At 40.6% G+C, this 17,003-nt stretch overlaps 1 protein-coding gene across 1 annotated transcript in view; it reads right to left on the reverse strand.

The window, feature by feature from the left end:
- Window positions 1–13,016, reverse strand: part of UGCG (UDP-glucose ceramide glucosyltransferase) — a 36,580-nt gene extending 23,564 nt beyond the window's left edge. The window contains exon 1 of the mRNA XM_032635513.1: window positions 12,476–13,016. Coding sequence (XP_032491404.1) covers window positions 12,476–12,573 — 98 coding nt within the window. The 5' untranslated portion in view covers window positions 12,574–13,016. The remainder of the gene's footprint in view (window positions 1–12,475) is intronic.
- Between the last annotated feature and the right edge of the window lie 3,987 nt (window positions 13,017–17,003).

The following is a 17,003-nucleotide window of genomic DNA, read 5'->3' on the forward strand; positions in this document are numbered from 1 at the left end:
AAGGGGCAGGTAGATAAAAATGGTTAAGAAGCAAATGAATGAGAGGTGAGCTGCGATAACAGTGAATAAACACTAGTTTCTCCTGCAACCTGACAGTGAAAAAGAGCCAAAGAGTAACTAGATGGAGAAGCGTTTTTCAGTTTAATTTTTAATTATTTTTAGTTTTTAATCCTTGAGTATATACGGTCAGGGGAAAGAGCTAGTCAAAAGGTAAATAGAGAAAAAATAAAAATAATTAATGGCATGATAGGATCCACAGTGCGAAGTAGGAGTGAAGGTAATGTGACAAGAATGAAGGTAAAATGGTGAAGATTTAGAAGAGGTGCTGCCGGTCATGGGTGTCAGAGCTATAAACAGAAACAAAGTATTGCCAGATACCAGCGTAGGCTTAGCTGAGATTTGAGACCATGAATGTGTAGTAGTACCAATCCACGTGGCTGCGTGATTACCTCTGCAAGATTCTGAAAGTTGAGAAGCTGTAAATTATGAGATGGATACAGGATAACAGGGCAGACTGATGATATGAGGGAAGGGGCAAGATAACGAAGTGATGAATTGTAATGGAGAATTAAGTGAAACCAAGAGGTAAGCGGGTAGAGGCCACACCTGTGGATAAATTGCCTAGAGCAGCTGTTCTCAGCCTTGACTGTACATGAAAATCACCTAGGGAGTTTTTTTTTTTGAAAATTCCTGATGCCCAGACCAAATAAATCTGAATCTCCTGAATTGAGACCCAGGTAGCAGCATGCTTTTTTTTTTTTTTAAAAAAAAAAAAAAAAAAAACCTTCCCAGTGACTCCAAAATGCAAAGTTGAGACCCACGGACCTAGGAAGGCTAGATTACTGTAAGAACAGAAGAGGGCTGAGATGGAAACTCTCAGAAAGGTCAGCAGTTATGGGATGGACGGAAAACAAGGAGCCTGTAATGAGCCATACAAGTGGCACGAGAATGGGGAAGGGTTGTAGAAGAGAGAAAGTAGGGGCTCTCTCCCTAGCGATCTAAATGTTGCCAGTTATCAGAAACTTAAGATTCATAGTAACTGGAGAAATTCCCATACAGATTACCGTATCCGTATGGACTACTTCTGGGGTTATTTTTAGGTTATCACTGGCAGTGTATATAGCATACTGGTTTAAGAGCCAGGGCTGGAGGGCAACTGTCTGGATTTCTGTACCAGCTTCACAGCTAACTAGCTGTGTATCCTTGGGCAAGGTACTTGTTTATCTCAAGTTGCTGTTGTTGTTGTTGTTGTTTAAAGTGTGAATAACAGTACCTACCTCATAAAGTATTGATAGTTGTTAGATGAGATGAAGCCACAAAGTAAACATTCAGTGATAGCTATCACTGGTAATTTTTTTCAAAAACTGCTAATTTTAAGGACATTTTCCACTAAATGTAACTTCTCTGAATTACCAGTTCTGATAAGAGATTTAGAGATATCAAACATTGATGCGACATATAAACAAAAAGGAAGGACTGGAAATTCACAGATTTAAAGATTATTTCATATATATTTGAAGATTAGGGGGCTTCCCTGGTGGCGCAGTGGTTGAGAGTCTGCCTGCCGATGCAGGGGACACGGGTTCGTGCCCCAGTCCGGGAGGATTCCCACATGCCATGGAGCGGCTGGGCCCGTGAGCCATGGCCCCTGAGCCTGAGCGTCGGGAGCCTGTGCTCCGCAATGGGAGAGGCCACACAATGAGGGGCCCGCGTACCGCGGAAAAAAAAAAAAAAAGATTAGACCATTATGTTGGTTTTCTTTTTTTTCTTTTTAACATCTTTATTGGAGTATAATTGCTTTACAATGTCGTTAGTTTCTGCCGTATAACAAAGTGAATCAGCTATACATATACATATATCCCCATATCCCCTTCCTCTCGCGTCTCCCTCTCACCCTCCCTATCCCACCCCTCTAGGTGGTCACAAAGCTTGGTTTTCTTTTTAAACATAAAGTCAACTCTTATGTATTAAGGAAGATTAAAGGGGGAAAAGGGAATCATCAAAAGTCTCAAATCATGGTTAAAACAGAATAAGTCAAAATATGGGATAAAACATTTAATGTAAAGTTTAAATTATATCCAGTATTTAAGCTAAAATTGTATTCAAGGTTTAAATTACACTCAAAATTTAGGAACCAATTTAAAGTTCTATAGGCGTCATCCAAAAGTATAAAAACAATGCAAGTATGAGAGTGAGACGCATTAAATGTCACAAATTATTATTGCCCAAAAATGACCTGTTACTGTTTTATTAGGTGAGCTCTCCTTTAAGACTTAAATGGGTTCTCAGTCGGGCAGAGGTGCTGCATAGTCCTGGCTTCTCGAAATCCCTCCATCCTCAGAGCCTGGCTCAAAGTGTTGGATTCTGTAGCCACATGAATCCCCCCCTTCCCTTGGCTCTGCTGGAGGGAGAGACTGTCACCCTCAGAGCTGAGAGGCAGAGGCAAGATAATTGCCACAATGCTGCACGTATAACGTACAAAGCAACTACTGGTTACTATGTAATTCAATCAATACCACCGTCTCTCCTGAAGATATTTTCAGGCATTCCAAAGTGGACAGTATTCTGTTTTGTTGACCATTAAATCACCACACCTAACACAGTCCCCAAAGCAAAGACTACAAGGCAGCCTTCCTCCCGGGGGTCCAGGCCTGAGAGAAAGCCCCTCCCCGCAGCCCCTAATACCCGGCAAGCTCTCAGTCAGTGGCAGCATGTCCAGGTACCAGGACCAGCAGATCCACAGTCTGGGATTTTAATACTTTTCTTAGTTCTCTTGAAACAGAATCTCCCCATCTAACATGCATGTCCATTTGATTTTCAGAAATTTGATTTTATTACATTTTCAGGAACACATTAGGTAAAAGAGGAATGAACCTCTTATATACTAGCCAATGGTTTTGATTGGCTTCATTTTTGAAGAATAAAATGATCCTGAAACTAAGGGAGCAACTGGGGAAGACAAGAAAGCGGGGTAAATTTTCAATACGTCTCATTTTCCCAAGGAATTATTTCTAAATTACACTTGAAGTTGAGAGCTGGAATCAAAAGAAAAAAAGAAAATCGAATTCATGTAATTAAGGCATGTCACTGTCAAAGACAGGGAGGGGCAGATGCTCACAGCAAGCTGCCGCAGGGCTGTACCCGCCAGCTGCAAGGACAGGGAACAGAAGGGTAGGTACCATCTGAGGCACTTTCTCAGAGGAAGAGTCACTTCAGTCTAAAAGGTCACGAGAGATGAATCACGAGCAAGAAAGACAGGCCTTCAGGGTCCTGCTTTCCGTTGCGAGCTAGAAGGACATCTATTCAAGGAACACTTCAAAGAACTCCAAGGGATGCTAAGGAGTATTCCGGAATATTCTGCTGGGCTTTATGGCTGCTTTGGCCTGATGAATCTTCATGGCCTCTCTGCCTAAGGGTTTTCAACTTGTGAGCTGATAGGATGGCCTTGTTTTTCCTCGTTGATTTTTATTTCCTAACATCTCAGTCTCTAAAATTCTTACTGTCCTTTCCGTCATTTTAGTTGTTTTATCTTTCATATCTTTTAGTCTCCCCTCTGCCCCTACTCAACAGTTTATTTAATGGTTTGCACCATTTTAAAATGACTGACGGTACAGTTTTGTATTCGAATTCAGTTTTGGGCGGCAGGGGGGCCTGGAATGAAGGGAAACTTCTGGGAGAGGGCTGGCTGTGCTCGTCCCCTTCTGTCAGCCCCTTGCAGCAACCTTAAGACAGTGCTACACATCCCAAAAGTGAGGCACAAGAATCTCCCTAGAAGCTTCTAAGGGAGAAGATGGATTCCTTGAGGGCAAAGTTCACCTTGCTCAACAGTCCCAGACTGTGCTGTGCAACTCAGCTGAACCAACTTCTCTGACATTAGGAATTTTCTCCTCTGCTCCATGCCATCAAGGTTGTTAACGTTTCATGTAAAATTAAGTCGATTGCTTGATCAGCAGATCCCCTACTTCATATAGTCCATGCCAGCAATTCCCAATGATAAAAGCCTTCTGTTGTTGTTGTTAGCTATGATTGTGCCCTGGAAGGCTGTTACTCTGTTTAATAATCAGTATGTGTCATGACTAATGTTACTTCCATATCGCATTTATCTTGTCAAAAATGGTACTGCAGCAAAATGGGCTTCATCGGCAACACAAAGCATACCTGGTGCAACATTAACTTTGTAGACACAAGATTCCCCAGAGGACACAGAACCACCAATAGTGAGTTAGCTTTATAGGAAAACACAAACTATTTCCAAGGGACAACGGACTTGTACACTACAAAACACAAAAGATTCCATCACCATAAAAAACAAAGAGGAGATCTTTATTAATTTTGCTCCCCCTCCCTCCCCAAAAAAACTCCACTCACTCACCCTTTGGTGACAAGAGTCAGCCCTAGTGTATGGGAAATAAATAGATCAAGGTATTTTGCTAACAGCAACTAATGGCTTTGCAATTTCCCAAAGGGCAGATCTAAGTGTAAAGATTATGATGGCACGACAGGTATTCCCTTTGGAAAACCGTGGGGGGAAGATTCAAATCTAACAAATAATTTGTGGGTTATTACGTTATTGATACGGCCCTGTTTCTATTTGAACCACGATTAGTTAGAAATAGTGCGATAAAGATTCCATTTGGTCCAATTAATTTCATTAAAGACCATGGCCACTGAATGCATCCCAAATTCTGTCCATCTACCTCAAATCACAATGGCCAAATGACACTAAGTTAATGAGTGAGCAAGAATCCCACCATTACTACTGGAAAAAATTCAAAGATCATTCATTCGACATGCAATAATTGAGTGCCAAGTAGCACTGAAGATACAATAGTAATACACCTCCTTAAGGCAAGGATATACAATGGAGAAAAGACAGTCTCTTCAATAAGTGGTGCTGGGAAAACTGGACAGCTACATGTAAAAGAATGAAATTAGAACACTCCCTAACACCATACACAAAAGTAAACTCAAAATGGAGTAAAGACCTAAATGTAAGACTGGACACTATAAAACTCTTAGAGGAAAACATAGGCAGAACACTCTGACATAAATCACAGCAAGATCTTTTTTGACCCACCTTGTAGAGTAATAGAAATAAAAACAAATGGAACCTAATGAAACTTAAAAGCTTTTGCACAGCAAAGAAAACTATAATCAAGAAGAAAAGACAACCCTCAGAGTGGGAGAAAATATTTGCAAAAGAATCTACGGACAGTGGATTAATCTCCAAATATATAAACAGCTCATGCAGGTCAATATTAAAAACACAAACAACCCAATCAAAAAATGGGCAGAAGACCTAAATAGACATTTCTCCAAAGAAGACATACAGATGGCCAAGAAGCACATGAAAAGCTGCTCAACATCACTAATTATTAGAGAAATGCAAATCAAAACTACAATGAGGTATCACCTCACACCGGTTAGAATGGGCATCATCAGAAAATCTGCAAATAAATGCTGGAGAGGGTGTGGAGAAAAGGGTGCCCTCTTGCACTCTTGGTGGGAATGTAAATTGATACAGCAGCTATGGAGAACAGTATGGAGGCCCCTTAAAAAACTAAAAATAGAATTACCATATGACCCAGCAATCCCACTACTGGGCATATACCCAGACAAAACCATAATTCAAAAAGACACATGCTGCGACTTCCCTGGTGGTACAGTGGTTAAGAATCTGCCTGCCAATGTAGGCGACACGGGTTCGAGCCTTGGACAGGAAGATCCTACATGCTGCAGAGCAACTAAGCCCTTGCACCACGACTACTGAGCCTGTGCTCTAGAGCCCGCGTGCCACAACTACTGAAGCCTGCGCACCTAGAGCCCATGCTCTGCAACAAGAGAAGCCACCGCAATGAGAAGCCCGTGCACCGCAACAAAGAGTAGCCCCCGCTCACCACAACTAGAGAAAGCCTGCACACAGCAACAAAGACCCAACTCAGCCAAAAATAAATTAATTAATATAAAAAAAAAAAAAGACACATGCACCCCAATGTTCACTGCAGCACTATTTACAATAGCCAGGTCATGGAAGCAACCTAAATGCCCATCAACAGACAAATGGATAAAGAAGATGTGGTACATATATACAATGGAATATTACTCAGCCATAAAAAGGAATGAAATTGGGTCATTTGTAGAGACGTGGATGGATCTAGAGACTGTCATACAGAGTGAAGTAAGTCAGAAAGAGAAAAATATCGTATATTAACGCATATATGTGGAATGTAGAAAAATGGTGCAGATGAACCGGTTTGCAAGGCAGAAATAGAGACACAGATGTAGAGAACAAACATAGATACCAAGGGGGGAGAGTGAGGGCAGGTGGTGGTGGTGGTGGGATGAATTGGGAGATTGGGATTGACATATATACACTAATGTGTATAAAATAGATAACTAATAAGAATATGCTGTATAAAAAATAAATAAACATGTAAAAAAAAAAAAAAGACACCTCCTTACCCTCAAAAGCTTATAATCTAAGTGGGGAAAGAGACAACGGAACACCTATTTATTTAGATGGGTAAATTCAAGATACTGTGGAAGGACATAGAGGGGGTGCCAATTCCAATAAAGAGCTAAAGTCGACAATGACTTGAATGAGTAGGAGTTAGTAAAACAAAAAGGAAGGAGGGAGAGAAGGGGAAGAAAAGGAAGGAAAGAGAGTTCTAAAGAAAATGACATTGCATATTCAAGGAAGGCCAGTAATTCAGTGTTGCTGGAGAAACAGGCACAGGGGATGGCTCAGCTCCTACAGAACTATACATGTCTTGTTAAGGAATTTGAATTTTAACCTGAAGGCAAGTGGGGAACCATGGTAAGATTTTAAGCACATGATCCAAGATTACTGCACCAGAAAGATTAGGTTACAATAAGAAAAATAAAGTAGATAAGGAGCAAAGCTGTAGGTAAAGATACCAGAGAGTAGAGAGAGTTCAATAATCTAGGGCAGAGATAACGTGCACTGAACTAATAATGCAGGTAGGAAAAGGGAGGAATGATGAATCAAGAGAGTCATCACTAAATATTAAAACTGAATTACAGTTTCCTTTTTGCTTTTTAAAGCTATCACAATATAGTCCAATTCCGTATCTACCCCAGGCTCAGGTTCAAGGGGCTCAATTGCCTTATTCGTGCACCCAAAAGTGGTTCTGGTAGCAATGACCCTGACTGATCAACATCTGTCCAAAGTCCAAGTGCATCCTCAGGAATAAACCCAGAAAATAAGCTCTCAATTTACATTCTACTAAGGCTCAGAACATCAACGTATTAATGAACTTAAGGCAAAAAAAAAAAATCATATTATCTAAAAATAATATTTGAAATGCTAAAATTCACATTAAAAACACAATTACTTTCTAACAGGAAGTTTATCACAGTTATCCTGATACAGTGAGTATTTAAACTCCATTCAAACGCTGTGCAGCAGGTATAAAAGTTGTTATATTAGAAAAATTAGGAAAGGCAGAATTAACTTGAGAAAAAGTCTTCAGGAAAAGGACCTCTGCTTTAGTAGAGGGCAGTTAATATTTATGGATACAAGAAGTATTTCCACCATACCCTGGCACCTCCAGTCAATTAATAGAAAAGATAAAGCCTATCACTAAACATTAGGATACCATGTGTAGAGGGGAAAAAATGATAAATCCAAGGAGGGAGAGCGATGGGGGAGTGAGACGAGAAAAAAGCAAGGTGTCTTGCTTAGATACTCTTATCTAGCAGTATGGCTCCTAACGGCTAAACAGGGAAGAAAACAGCAGCCCCCAAGCTATCAAACCACACTAGCTCTCAAAAAAGGAAAAAAATCCATAAAGATCACTTAACCAACTCCGCCTACAGAGGATATAATCATTAGTGTTTTTGTTGTTGTTGTGTTTTGTTTTGTTTTAGGAAAAATAATCTTCAAAATAAGAGCCCTGAATTTCAAATGCTCTAATCTGAATGTTATCTTTAACATTATAGGGGAACTCCCTGGTGGTCCAGCGGTTAGGAGTCGTCGCTTTCACTACCACGGGCCTGGGGTTCAGTCCCTGGTCAGGGAACTAAGATCCCGCAAGCCATGGGGGGGCGAGGGGGAGACATTATAGGCAAAATCCCACAAATGTCTGCCATCTAAAATATGTTATGAAATGACTAGGCATCAGTCGATACTAAATCTGGAAAGGAGCAAAGCAGTAGGTAGAGATACCAGTGAGCAGAAAATATTGAAAATAATGGTTCTCTAGTTTATAAATCATCTCAATTTTTTAAATTGTAGGCATATAGGAATTGTAAGATATTTATGAAATTGGAGCAAAAAATTTCATTGAACAGTTGTTCATTGTATTAATCACATTCAGCTCCATTTTTAAAATACAGTCCAATACTTAGCTCTTTATCTCATTTTAAGAAGTTACAAATACAAAAGAACATTGAATCTAAATTAACTAGATACCATTACACACTGTATTCAATTTTTTAAAAATAATCACTGGTTTTAAAAAAGAATGTTTTATCGTTTTTCTCAGCAATTTTACTACAGTGTTTGTATTACTTAAACATTTGTAAACATTAGTAGCTCACAGATTATGCTCCTTAATCTGATGACCAGATATGGAGCCATATAAGGTTTTGAAAATAGGCTCCAATTCCACCAGTTGCAGGCACAAGGTTTTAGGAGAGGACCAATATATGATTATTTTATTTATACTTTACCTCACTTAAAAAGGATTTGAGAGGACACAGAACACCTGTTCAGAAAATATATTCTTCAATAAAATACAGAATGCTTAGCACAATATTTTAACCAAAATATCATTGCCAATGTTCTTTAACCTTGCTTGTCAAAATGTGGAGATTATCAAATTTGCAATTTTACTAAATACAGAAGAGAGGAGAGGACAAAACCTTAGGGCTCTGCTTGAAAACAACTCATTAAATTGGGAAGTATCTTTACTTAAGTAAGAAAGGAATCAAATCAAACATGTAAATAATTTTGATGGTGGGATGAGATGAAAGGAACTTAATTTTTAAAAAGGCAAGATTTAATTTATACATAAATTAAGCTGTTGATTATTTACTTTATGTTCAGTTATCCATTTCAGAAAGATAGAAGATTCCTACTCATCTGTTATAAACTAATTGCATTTTCTCTATTCTATTTTCACATAACTTTTCTGAATCCTGTTACTGTCAATATAAAAGGTAACTCTATGGGGCATTGGAAGAGAAATACAAAGACTCTACAGTATCTTAACTAAGCTCAAGTTTGTACTAGTCTCAAAAACTATAAGTATTTTAAGTAAAAAAGTATTTAAGAAAATTCTGCAGTTTATCATGAAGCACAAAATAACTTAAAACTATTCTGGAGTTGTCACAGTCTAAGAGTATAAACTTCCCCAGATGGTTATTTGAAGTATTAAGCTACATCATCAGTGTGAAAGAAGTGTGGCTTTATCATTATGTATACATCATAGAGGGAAGGGGATCCATCATGGTCCTATGTTGAAAGAAGTCAACTTTCTTCAAATCAAGCTGTGAATTTAACAATTCCAATTTAAATACAAGATTACTTAGAGTCTGAAAAAAAAAAGGTTCTAAAGTTCATTTTAAAATAAAAGTGTATAAAAAGTTAAAAATTTGCCTAAGAATAAGGAGGGGCTGGCCTCGCCAGTAATATGGTAATAAAGGTAATAATACTTCATTCATTAAAACAGTGGATACTGGTACACTTTGTAAGGGTAAAGTGTAAAAAAAGAATCTAAGAAAACTCAAAATACTAAAAGAAAAACATACTTACTATATAATAGTTGGGGGAAATGGAGAAGATAAAAAATTTTACCAGTCAGGAAAAAAAAAAAAAAAAGACTTGACAACCTAAAACACACAGGTACACACTTTTTCTCCATGTTAAATACATGTACAAAGTTGAAAGACAAAACAAAACAAAAACAAGACAAAACAAAAAAAAAAAACAAGGTGGGCAAAAACTGCAACATATCACAGAAGAACAATCTTCCTATTAAAAAGATTAACACAGCAATACATTGCAGCACAGGTAAAAGACTGAGTATGAAATTTACAACTAAATGTAACTAGTATTAAATATATGAAAAACATTCAATGGAACTAGTAATTAAAGAAATGAAAATAAAAAACAGAAAACAGTAAAAAGCCTGATACTTAGTAAGGGGAAATGCGGACCATCATACAATGTTACAAGGACTATGAATAGCTACAACCTTCCTATAGGGAAATATGTAACAAAGTTTAAAATGTGCACCACTTCTGGCCCAATAATTCCTCTTTCAGAATGTAAACTAAGGAGATCATCTCTCAAAGATGTAAGCATATGAATTCATCACCATGTTGTTTGTAATCTTGACAAATTGAAAATAAACTAAATGCCCATCAATAATAACAATGAATACATATTAGTACCTCATAAACAAAAATGTCATGCATGTATTAAAAATGATGGAGAGATCATAAATTTATTTTTTAAATTATTTATTTATTTTTTGGCTGCGTTGGTCTTTGTTGCAGTGCACGGGCTTCTCACTGAGGTGGCTTGTTGCGGAGCACAGGCTATAGGTGCGTGAGCTTCAGTAGTTGTGGCACGCAGGCTCAGTAGTTGTGGCTCACAGGGTCTAGAGCGCAAGCTCAGTAGTTGTGGCACATGGGCTTAGTTGCTCTACGGCATGTGGGATCTTCCCCAACCAGGGCTCGAATCCATGTCCCCTGCATTGGCAGGCTGATTCTTAACTACTGCGCCACCAGGGAAGTCCCTCATACATTTATTGACATGAGAAAATTACTCAAGATATTTTACATCGACGCTCCATGTGAGCAGGGACCCTGGATATATTGTTCTTCAATCTTATTTCTAGCACCTAGAACAGTGCCTTGTATACACAAAAGAGCTTCCCAGAAAGTATTTATTAAATAGATGAATTTTGAGGCTGGTGAAAGAACAACCATAATATGGTTCCTTTCTCTCTCCCTCCTTACCTCCCTCCCTTCCTTTCCCTCCCCCCACAGAAATATAATTGGAAGGATAGTCACTTAAGGTTGACAGGTAATGGAGTTTTGGTGTGTGTGTTGAACTTTCTTCTTTCTTCCTCTCCGTACTGTCTAAATGCTCTATATAGTAAGCGTGTCTTATTTTTATGATTGGAAAAAGTGACAGAATTGTTTTTTAAGAACTCATATATTTAAAATGAACTCCAGAGTGTTCAGTGCCTACAGCTCACAAACTCCAAAACCTAAGATCAACAGTGTCCAAGAAGCATTTTTCTTTAATCTTCAAAGAAATATCAGTATGCCTTGTACAATGTAGCATCTTTCTCCAGTACCAGGAAATGCCACACTATACTAATAAAATGCAGCATTTCCAAAAGGAAAAAGCACACTTTTTCTGTAGTGAAAAGGAAAAAAAACTATAAGTAATTAATTTCTTAAAGTTCTCCCCTCTCTTCTACTAACATATACCCTATTCTAATGGGTGGTAAAGATCACTATGCACCATCATCTTTTGGGGAGGCTAAAAATCCAGTGAATCCAAGAGTAATGCGCTCTATGCCAATTCTTTCATATCCTCATGAAGGCTTCCTTCATTTTAAAGACATTTGAACAATTGAAATATCAAAAGCAGCTACACATTCTATGTCATATTCATCCATTACCCGGGTTTATTTTATTCATAGTCTTTATCACTATCTGAAATAACCTTATCCGGAATTTTATTATCTGTCTCTCCCTTCTGGAATGTAAGATCTTTGAGGACAGGAATTCTGTCGTGCTCGCCACTGTGTCCCCAGTGAAAGGCAGCTAATGAAAAGGTGGAGGGGGGCACATCTAAACAAGGTAATAAATAAGGAATTGGGAAAAAAAAAAAAAGGAAAGAAAACCACACTGAAATGTACAAGCTGACATGACTCAAGGCTACAACGCCAGCTCTGACATTTGGTGGACATTTTTCAAGGTGGACAGGTGCTTCACACCTATCTAAGGACACAGAGTTCTTCCAGGAAGAAGAAAATCCACAGGGAGGTCTCCAGGTGGCTGTGTGCAGCTCACCGAAGGGTGAAAACGATCATCACCATAATAGAAACGTGGCCCAGGTCGAGGGAAAAAAACCAAAACAAAACACAATACACCATACATCTTGGCCCAGATGAAAAACCACACGAATCCCCAACACAATCAAACCAAGCAAGCAACCTTCCGCCTGACACGTAAAAAGAGCATAGTCTCCTTTCCCCTGGCTGTGCAGTTGCCTGAAGCCCAGCCATCCCCTCACTCGCCACTTTTCTCTTCCAATGAACCCCCCGCCCCAGCTGATGCACAGGGAGAGGGAATGGGAGGAAGAGTCTGAGAATTAGCTTTCTCCACCCTCATCCGATCCCAATCCCCTCCAAAGCGAAATTCCTCCCACCCTCGCCTGTCCCCAGGCCTCGATCCCCGCCACGGGATCCTCCAGCTGCCCCTCACTCACGTGTAGATGATGGCCATGAAATGCATCAGCCACAGCACCAAGAAGAGGACGAACCCGAAGACGGCCATTCCCTCCAGGGCCAGGTCCAGCAGCGCCATCCCCCGGCCTGGCCCGCTCCGGCCGCCGCAGCGGACAGCGCTCCCGAAGAGGACAGGATGGGCGCCCGGCGCGGGGTCGCAGAAGTGGAGAGAAAGGTGGCGAGAGGAAGGGGCGGAGGGGGGTGGGGGCGGAAGGGGCGGGCAGGGCCTGCGCGCCCCCGCCCGCGCGCACTCGTTCGCGCGCTGGCCTGGGCGCGCTCGCGGATGCAGGCGTTGCGGTGGCCGGACGCAGTGGGCAGGGCGGCCGTGGCCACGCGCTCCGGCTCGCCTCTCCACCCCCTCGCGGCCGCCGGTCGGACCCCAAACGCCTGCGCCTCCGCCGCCTCCACCGCCACCGCCTCGCCGCCGCCTAGCCGCCTCCCCGCCGCCTCGCCGCCTCGCCGCCGGGCTCCGGGCAGCGCAGCTCCGTGCCCTCCTGTGCAGCCGCAACTCCGCGTACTAATCGAAACCGCCGGCTTGTGCCCAGACTCCCCGGCGCACCCAGCCCCGCCCCGCCCCGGCCCTCCGGAACCGCGGCCTCCCCCCTCCGCCTCCGAGGGGCGGTGCGCGCCGCTCCTCTCCTCCCACCCTGCCGCCCTCGCGCCGGTGGCGTCACTGTCGTGAGCGCGGCCCTGGGAGACTTCTCCCCAGGACGCAGGCAGGGTTTTCCCGCACCTCCGGGCTCAGGCCTCCGCCCACCTCTCAGTGACCGGCGGAGGCTACCTGGGCGGCCAGCACTGCAGCCCTGGGCCGGCCTCCGTCGGCGGAGCGGGTCCCTGTATCCAACTCGGAGAACACTTTCCCTTTGTCCGGTTCTGGTGTTCCAGGGCGCCCCAGGAAAAGACCTGGGGTTCCAGGCAGACCCCGAGTTGTCTCGCAGTCCAACTTCCAACGCTGGTTTCGCGGCCGCTGCGCCGGGCATTACTCGGAGCGGCTCAGGCCCTCCTCCAAAACACGTTCCTGGGCGCCAGGGTGTCCCATGGCCTTCCTCCCTCGCTGGTTCTAATGCTGTGGAGTCTTGGATCACAACGGACCGAGAGTAAAATAATCTCCTTGTGCTTCGCAGATCTCTAAGCACCTTAGAGGCAGCGTGTAACATATGAAATTCTCAAACTCAGAATGTAAAGAATCAGTTAATACTGAAGTCCTCAAAGACTGCTCCTGCCCAATACTGTAGCCATAGGGGGGTATTGAGCGCTTGAAATGTGGCTGGTAGGAATTGAGATGTATTGCGAATGTAAATCATACAGCTGATATCGAAGACCACCTCATTTATTTTATATTGATTACATGTTGAAACAATATTTTGATATACTGAGTTAAATTATTTCACTGTCTTTGCTGTTGTTTTACTTTTTAAATTTGGTTAGCTACTAGAAAATTTTAAATTACACAGGGGGATAGCACTGCTCTAAAATGGAAAGAAATGGCATTTTGGATAGTAAGGTAATTTAGTGTTTATCTTAATTTTAAATCAGTCCAGGGAGATGGGTTAATCTAGTACTAAATGTTTCTGTTTGTTTCTTCAGCCTAGATGAGTTTATATAGTTTCTCTATTGTTTTATGTTTAGACGATGTTTATTCAAGTGATTTCCTTTTAAATAATCCATGACCTCCCTTGAGAGATTTCAGAATGGAATTCAATTTTGAAAAGAAGTTGTTTATTTTATTATTGTTATTTATTACAGCTAATATTGATCGAATGAGCTACCTCAATCTATAAGTAAATGATAAACTACAATCAGAAAAGAGTTTAAATTAATATCTATACTGAGAACCAATCCTGGATTTGCTATACCCTTTGTTTTACCCTGTTAAAGTCAGTAAGAAAGAACAGGGCTTAGAAAACCAAACTTCCATTGTTGAGAGTTACTGGTTGATAAATTAAAGTTATAGCCCAATAGTATATTAGCATGGAAATAACACTACAAGTGGAAATTTTAAAACATCACTATTTTAGTTAATCAATTCTAAGACATACTTTTTAAGAAACATTTCATTTTAACATTTCTGGAATGGAAATGCATCTCACAGTCAACGGCATCTTACAACTAATTGGTAGATTTGTTTTTCTTAATCATATATAAAATAATACTGCATTCAATTAGTGTACTTTAAGATTTGACGAACTACATCAATTGGTCAATTTAAGCATTTTGTTGTATTCTACATTTCTCCAAATGGTTTTTGGAACCTTACAACAAAGGATTTTATACAGTATGATCAATGACTTGGAAAAGGAGGCCAAAGAAAGTTGAAAGAACCCAATATTCTTAACAGTTAACAGAACTCCTCTGATTGAGTATAATCAGTAGATAATAGATCAGCTATGTCGTACTTGAGCCTAGTTAAACTTGGTCTGTCCAAACCTGGTTGATGAGTTTAAAGTAGCAGCTTTAGAATGTGCAATCCTAACATTCTATAGATATAGAATATTCTATAGATATAGACATCTATATTCTATAGATATAGTATAAGTGTAAATTTTTTCCATGTAGCACAGCAGCATAGGAGTCTAGCAAAGACCCTGTCCACCAATCTCACTTTTGGCAGCTAACATTGTTTTGCTTGTTTGTCTAAAGGGCTCTCCTCAAATTCTACCAAGTTCAGGGCCTCTGACTTTTTCCAGTGGCAATCTAGTAACATTAGTATATATTAGAATTCATACATTTTAAGAAGCAATGTTTTTAGAGGTAAACAAAAGCCAAATTTGACTGTCATTTAATGGCCCTAGATAGTTTAGTTATAAAACCTTAACCAGAAAAGGATGCAAAATGTCTGGTCCAAACCAAGTAGTTGGAACACATTTTCAGTTTGAACCAAATCCAAGCCAAAATAATTGTAGCTGATTCCAACTGAAACTGAAATGAAATTATATTGGTTCTAGTCACATGTCCCAGAAAAGACAAGAGTGGAGGCTGGGAGAACACAGGTACATAAGTTACCTCAGAGAAATGAAACAAACTTTGGCAAGTTGATACTCTGTTACACTGTGCCCCAAATGCCTATATATAAAAGTTAGTTTTACATTTTTTAAAGTTGTAATATTTTCAATAATCAGGATTCTTCTTTTAAAGATGTATTTTATTTTTTAATTAAGTAATTAATATTTGCCGGCATTGGGTCTTCCTTGTGCTGTGCACGGGCTTTCTCTAGTTGCGGCGAGCTGGGGCTACTCTTCATTGCAGTGCGCGGGCTTATTGTGATCAGTGGCTTCTCTTGTTGCAGAGTATGGGCTCTGGGCACACAGGCTTCAGTAGTTGTGGTTCGTGGGCTCAGTAGTTGTGGCTTGTGGTCTCTAGCGTGCAGGCTCAGTAGTTGTGGCACATGGGCTTAGCTGCTCTGTGGCATGTGGAATCTTCCTGGACCAGGGATTGAACCCCCATCCCCTGCGTTGGCAGGCAGATTCTTAACCACTGTGCCACCAGGGAAGTCTAATAATCAGGATTCTTGATTTGGATTGCGTCTAAGAAAAACATCATCTTTAGTGAGATTTCTAGAAAAATCAAGTTTAAAAGGTGACACAAAGCCTATATACAGAAAAAAGACTAAAAGAAATTACACCAGACAATTATGAGTACTTATCTTTGAGGAATGAAAAGGGTTGATTTTTTTAAATCTACCCGTTTATATTGTTGACTTTCTATAATGAGCATTACTGTTTCCATGAAGAAAAATGACCATTTTCTATTTTACAAATGAGTTATCAATGATGAAAAATCTTGTAGAAATTTTTCATAATTTTAAAAAAAATTACAAGTGATACAGTCACTTTGGAAGATAGTTCAGCATTTACTTACAAAACTAAACGTACTCTTACCATACAATCCAGCATCACACTCCTTGCTGTTTAGCCAAATGAATTGAAAACATATCCATACAAAAACCTGCACACGGATGTTTATAGCAGCTTTATTCCTAATTGCCAAAACTTGGAAGCAACCAAGATGTCCTTCTGTAGATGAATGGATAAATCCATTGTCTGGTACATCCAGACAATGGAATATTATTCAATGCTAAGAAGAAATTAATTATCAAGTCATGAAAGACATGGAGGAAACTTAAAGGCATATTCCTAAGTAAAAGAAGCCAATCCGAAAAGGCTACATACTGTATGATTCCAATTATATGACATTCTGGAGAAGGCAAAACTATGGAGACAGTAAAAATATCAGTGGTTGCCAGAAGGGAGAGAGGGAGGGATGAATAGGCAGGTCACAGAGGATTTTTAGGGCAGTAAAACTATTCTGTATGATACTATTCAATATAATGGTAGATACATGTACTATACATTTGTCCAAAACCATAGAACGTACAACATCAAGAGTGAACCCTGGGGCTTCCCTGGTGGCGCAGTGGTTGGGAGTCCGCCTGCCGATGCAGGGGACACGGGTTCGTGCCCCGGTCTGGGAAGATCCCACATGCCGCGGAGTGGCTGGGCCCGTGAACCA

The sequence above is a fragment of the Phocoena sinus genome, chromosome 6 (assembly GCF_008692025.1).
Source record: "Phocoena sinus isolate mPhoSin1 chromosome 6, mPhoSin1.pri, whole genome shotgun sequence".
Taxonomy (NCBI): domain Eukaryota; kingdom Metazoa; phylum Chordata; class Mammalia; order Artiodactyla; family Phocoenidae; genus Phocoena; species Phocoena sinus.